The 5,764-nt window shown below is 44.5% G+C and overlaps 1 protein-coding gene across 1 annotated transcript; it reads right to left on the bottom strand.

Moving 5' to 3' along the window:
* Positions 1 to 445: 445 nt before the first annotated feature.
* Positions 446 to 1,402, bottom strand: LOC112060468 (olfactory receptor 14A16-like). Its single transcript, XM_024110916.2, has one exon. It carries the CDS (start codon positions 1,400 to 1,402, stop codon positions 446 to 448), a length of 957 nt encoding a protein of 318 aa, XP_023966684.2.
* Positions 1,403 to 5,764: the final 4,362 nt, after the last annotated feature.

Genomic DNA, 5,764 nt, shown 5'->3' with positions numbered 1-5,764 from the left:
GGATGTCAGTAATTCAGCCGCAGGCTAAGCGTCTATTACAGGAGTGGGTGGTTCACGTTTTGCGACCTGCAATGTGCAAGAGGTCAGATTAGATGATCATGATGGTCCCTTTGAACTTCATTTATACACACAAGGGAAAGAAGCTCCCATTCTTGCCTTCTAGTGTCCATGGAAAAGGTGTAAGTGGCAACACAATTTAATAGGCATTGCTTGGGCACAGAATGAAAGGCTGATTCTTCCCTCCAATGAAATGCACACCAGCTTAACTCCAGGATTGGATCAGATCTTTTGCTGATGTAAACCAGCTCAAGTACATTGACATCAGTGGAATTAATCTGGATTTGCACTGGGGGCAACTGACAGCAGAATCTGGCCCACTTCTGCATAAACTGTATTGTCATGGAAATAAATGGCATGGACTGGGAAACACAAACTCAAAGAGTATTTATTCGAGAAAGACAGAAAAATAATTCTTGGTGAATAACCTCCCCCTACTCAGTCTCCTCAATGAAGATTTGATATCCTTGTTCCTCATGCTGTAGATGACCGGATTCATCATTGGAGGCATTACAGAATAGAAAACAGCCAACACGAGGTCCAGACCTGATGCTGAACTGGAGGTGGGTTTCAGGTAGGCAAAGATGCCAGTGCAAACAAACAAGGAGACCACAATGAGGTGAGGAAGGCAGGTGGAGAAGGCTTTATGCCGTCCCTGCTGAGAGGGGATACTCAGCACTGTGTTGAAGATCTGAACATATGACACAATTATAAAAACAAAACAACTTAAGACTATGCATGCACTAAAAATGAGAGCCCCAATTTCACTGAGGTATAAGTCAGAGCAGGCAAGTTTGAGGAGCTGGGGGATTTCACAGAAGAACTGATCCACCATGTTACCTCCACAGAAAGTTACTGCAAATGTATTCCCGGTGTGCAGTGCAGAGTAAAGAATTCCACCGATCCAGGCACTGACTGCCATTTGGACACAAGCTCTTCTGTTCATCACACTCTCGTAGTGCAGTGGTTGGCAGATGGCGACGTATCGGTCGTACGCCATGATGGTGAGAAGGGAAAAATCTGCTCCCATCAAGAAGATGAGGAAAAAGACTTGGGTGACACATCCAGCATAGGAAATTGAGCTGGAGTTGATTAGGGAATTGACCATGGATTTGGGGATGGTGACAGAGATCGAGCCAAGGTCTATAATGGACAGGTTCACCAGAAAGAAGTACATGGGGGTGTGCAAATGGTGATCGAGAGCTACGGCTGTGATGATGAGAAGGTTCCCCATCAGGGCTGCCAGGTAAATCACCAGGAACACCACAAAATGCAAAATCTGCAGCTCCCAAATGTCAGAGAATCCCAGGAGAAGGAACTGGGTCAAGGTGGTGCGGTTGGACATTTTCTTTTTCAGAAAATCATGTGCTGCCTCTGGAGGGAAGGAGAAGTGTAATGGTCAGGATTACATCAGTAAAATAACTCTCCTTTTGTGAAAACCACCTTAATTCACACGAGTCAGACCCTTGGCTTGTGCAGATTGGTGTAATATGGGAAGGGGAGGGCAGAATCCATTGACTCCAGTGGAGTTAGTCCGGATTTACACTGGGCAGAATGAGAGGATAGTCAGGGCCATTGACGGAATGAGATCACTGCTGATTTACACCAAGCTGAAGGAAAACAGAGTAAGCACCAACTGCTTTGTAGGGGTTTGTAAACCTTCCACTCAAAGAAGTATAAAGTTAAGTGAATCTTATCTGCATTTCATAGAGGGGAAAATGCAGACCAGAGAGCTAGAATCTGCTGTCAGATACCTCAGTGTAAATATCGGGTAATGTCACTGAAAGCAGTGGAATTACTTTGTGTTTACACTGCTGCAAATGGGAGGAGCATCTACCACCGAGGCGAAAGAGCTCACTCATGGCTATACAATGACTGAGCTGTAGAATCATGAACAGAACGCAGGACAAATCCTGAATCCCAGTCAGCTGTTCTAGCCATGACCCAACATTATCTACCCAAAACAGAAGAAAAAGGTCCCAGGCGGCTTTCTCATTTCTATAACCTATAGCACCCCATGACCCCACTGCTCTCCCAGAGTGGGATTTGAACCCAAGAGTCCTGATACTGCCCAGACCCTCCCATAATCATTGGATTATATGCTGAGTCCAGAGCTGGGAATAGAACCAAGAAGTCCTGATTCCAAGCCACCCACCCTAATCACTACACCACATGATTCCACTATTAAAAAATGTAGCAATATTGCACAGTGCTCTTAATAACAGTAAGATCAGTAGTATATAAGAACAGAAGAATGTCCATACTGGGTCAGACCAAAGGTCCATCTAGCCCAGTATCCTATCTTCCTACAGTGACCAATGCCAGGTGCCCCAGAGGGAATGAACAGAAAAGGTAATCACCAAGTCTGCTATAGATCACCAGACCAGGTGGATGAAGCATTCTTCCAGCAACTAACAGAAGTAACTAGATCACAGGCCCTGGTTCTCATGGGGGACTTCAATCACCCTGATATCTGCTGGGAGAGCAATAAAGCTGTGCACAGACAATCCAGGAAGTTTTTGGAAAGTATAGGAGACAATTTCCTGATGCAAGGGCTGGAGGAACCAACTAGGGGCAGAGCTCTTCTTGACCTGCTGCTCTCAAACAGGGAAGAATTAGTAGGGGAAGCAAAAGTGGATGGGAACCTAGGAGGCAGTGACCATGAGATGGTCAAGTTCAAGATCCTGACAAAAGGAAGAAAGGAGAGCAGCAGAATATGGACCCTGGACTTCGTAAAGCAGACTTTGACTCCTTCAGGGAACTGATGGACAGGATCCCCAGGGAGAACAACATGAGGGGGAAAAGAGTTCAGGACAGCTGGCTGTATTTTAAAGAATCCTTATTGAGGTTCCAGGAACAAACCATCCTGATGTGTAGAAAGAATAGTAAATATGGTAGGCGAACAGCTTGCCTTAACAGTTAAATCCTTACTCATTTTAAAAACAAAAAGGATGCTTAAAAGAAGTGTAAGTTTGGACAAATGACCAGGGAGGAGTTAAAAAATATTGCTCAGGCATGCAGGAGTGAAATCAGAAAGGCCAAATCACAAATGGAGTTACAACTAGCAAGGGATGTTAAGAATAACAAGAAGGGTTTCTAAAGGTATGATAGCAATAAGAAGAAGGTCAGGGAAAGTGTGGGCCACTTACTGAATGGGGGAGGCAACCTAGTGACAGAGGATGTTGAAAAAACTAATGTATTTAATGCTTTTTTTGCCTCTGTCTTCACGAACAAGGTCAGCTCACAGACTACTGCACTGAGCAGCACCATATGGGGAGGAGGTGATCAGCCCTCTGTGGAGAAAGAAGTGGTTCAGGACTATTTTGAAAAGCAGGACATGCACTAGTCCATGGGGCCGGATGGACTGCATCTGAGGGTGCTAAAGGAGTTGGTGGATGTGATTGCAGAGCCATTGGCCATTATCTTTGAAAACTCATGGCGATCGGGGGAGGTCCCGGATGACTGGAAAAAGGATAATTTAGTGCCCATCTTTAAAAAAGGGAAGAAGGAGAATCTGGGGAACTGCAGGTCAGTCAGCCTCACCTCAGTCCCTGGAAAAATCATGGAGCAGGTCCTTAAGGAATCAATTATGAAACACTTAGAGGAGAGGAAAGTGATCAGGAACAGTCAGCATGGATTCACCAAGGGCAAGTCATGCCTGCCTAACCTAATTGCCTTCTATGAGTAGATAACTGGATCTGTGGATGAGAGGAAAGCAGTGGACGTGTTATTCCTTGACTTTAGCAAAGCTTTTGATACGGTCTCCCACAATATTCTTGCCAGCAAATTAAAGAAGTTTGGTTTGGATGAATGGATGAATGAAGGTGGACAGAAAGCTGGCTAGATCATCGGGCTCAATGGGTAGTGATCAATGGCTCCATGTCTAGTTGGCAGCCGGTATCAAGCGGAGTGCCCCAAGGGTCGGTCCTGGGGATGGTTTTGTTCAATATCTTCATTAATGATCTGGAGGATGGCGTGGATTGCACGCTCAGCAAGTTTGCAGAGGACACTAAACTGGGAGGAGTGGTAGATCCTCTGTATCCTATACCTATCCTCCAGTGTGAGTGAGACAAATTAAAGGATTGGGCCAAAAGAAATCTGATGAGGTTCAACAAGGACAAATGCAGAGTTCTGCACTTAGGATGGAAGAATCCCATACACTGCTACAGACTATGGACCGAGTGGCTAGTCAGCAGTTCTGCAGGAAAGGACTTAGGGGTTACAGTGGATGAGACACTGAATATGAGTCAACAGTGTGCCCTTGTTGCCAAGAAAGCTAACAGCATTTTGGGCTGTATAAGTAGGAGAATTGCCAGCAGATCCAGGGACATGATCATTCCCCTGTATTTGTCATTGCTGAGGCAACATCTGGAGTACTGTGTCCAGCTTTCAGCCCCACACTACAAGAAAGATGTGGAAAAATTGGGAAGAGTCCAGCGGATGATAAAAAAAATGATTAGGGGGTTGGAGCACATGACTTATGAGGAGAGGCTGAGGGAACTGGGATTATTTAGTCTGCAGAAGAGAAGAGCAAGGGGGGGATTTGATAGCGGCTTTCTACTACCTGAAAGGGGGTTCCAAAGAGGATGGATCTAGACTGTTCTCAGTGGTAGCAGATGACAGAACAAGGAGTAATGGTCTCAAGTTGGGGGGAGGTTTAGGTTGGATATTTGGAAAATCTTTTTCACTAGCAGGGCACTGAAGCACTGGAAGGGGTTACCTAAGGAGGTGGTGGAATTTCCTTCCATAGAGGTTTTTAAGATCAGGCATGACAAAGCCCTGGCTGGGATGTTTTAGTTGGGGATTGGTCCTGCTTTGAGCAGAGTGTTGGACTAGATGACCTCCTGAGGTCCCTTCCAACCCTGATAGTCTATGATTTTATGATTCTAAGTGATCCATACCTGTCACCCATTCCCCTGCTTCTGGCAAACACAGGCTAGGGACACCATCTGTGCCCCTCCTGGCTAATAGCCATTGATGAACCTATCCTCCAGGAACATATCCAGTTCCTTTTTGAACCCTGTTATAGTCTTCGCCTTCACAACATCCTCCAACAAAGAGTTCCACAGGTTTACTGTGCGTTGTGTGAAAAAAATACTTCCTTTTGTCTGTTTTAAACCTGCTGCCTATGAATTTCATTGGGTGATCCCTAGTTCTTGTGATATGAGACAAGGAGTAAATAATACTTCCTCCTTTGCTTTCTCCACAGTAGTCATGATTTTATAGACCTCTATCATATCCCCCCTTAGTCATCTCTTCCAAGCTTAAAAATCCCAGTTTTATTAATCTCGCCTCATGCTGACGCTGTTCCATACCCTAATCATTTGTGTTGCCCTTTTCTGAAACTTTTCCAGTTCCAATATGTCTTTTTTGAGATGGAGATACCAAATTTGCATGCAGTATTCAAGATGTGGGTGTGCCATGGATTTATATAGAGACAATATGATATTTTCTGTCTTATTATCTATCTTTTCCCTAAAGATTCCCAACATTCTGTTCGCTTTTTTGACTACCATTGCACATTGAGTGGATGTTTTCAGAGAACTATCCACAATGACTCCAAGATCTCTTTTGATTGGTAACAGCTAATTTAAACCCAATCATTTTATATGTATAGTAGGGATTATGTTTTCCAGTGTGCATTACTTTGCGTTTATCAACATTGAATTTCATCTGTCATTTTGTTGCCGAGTCATCTAGTTTTCCA

This window comes from Chrysemys picta, chromosome 13 (genome assembly GCF_011386835.1).
Source record: "Chrysemys picta bellii isolate R12L10 chromosome 13, ASM1138683v2, whole genome shotgun sequence".
Lineage (NCBI taxonomy): Eukaryota > Metazoa > Chordata > Testudines > Emydidae > Chrysemys > Chrysemys picta.
The sequence above is the reverse complement of the archived record's forward strand: the minus strand, read 5'-3'. Positions and strand labels throughout refer to the sequence as shown.

Coding starts and splice junctions, on each gene's coding strand:
- LOC112060468 (XM_024110916.2), bottom strand. CDS start 1,402: ATGTCCAACCGCACCACCTTGACCCAGTTCCTTCTCCTGGGATTCTCT.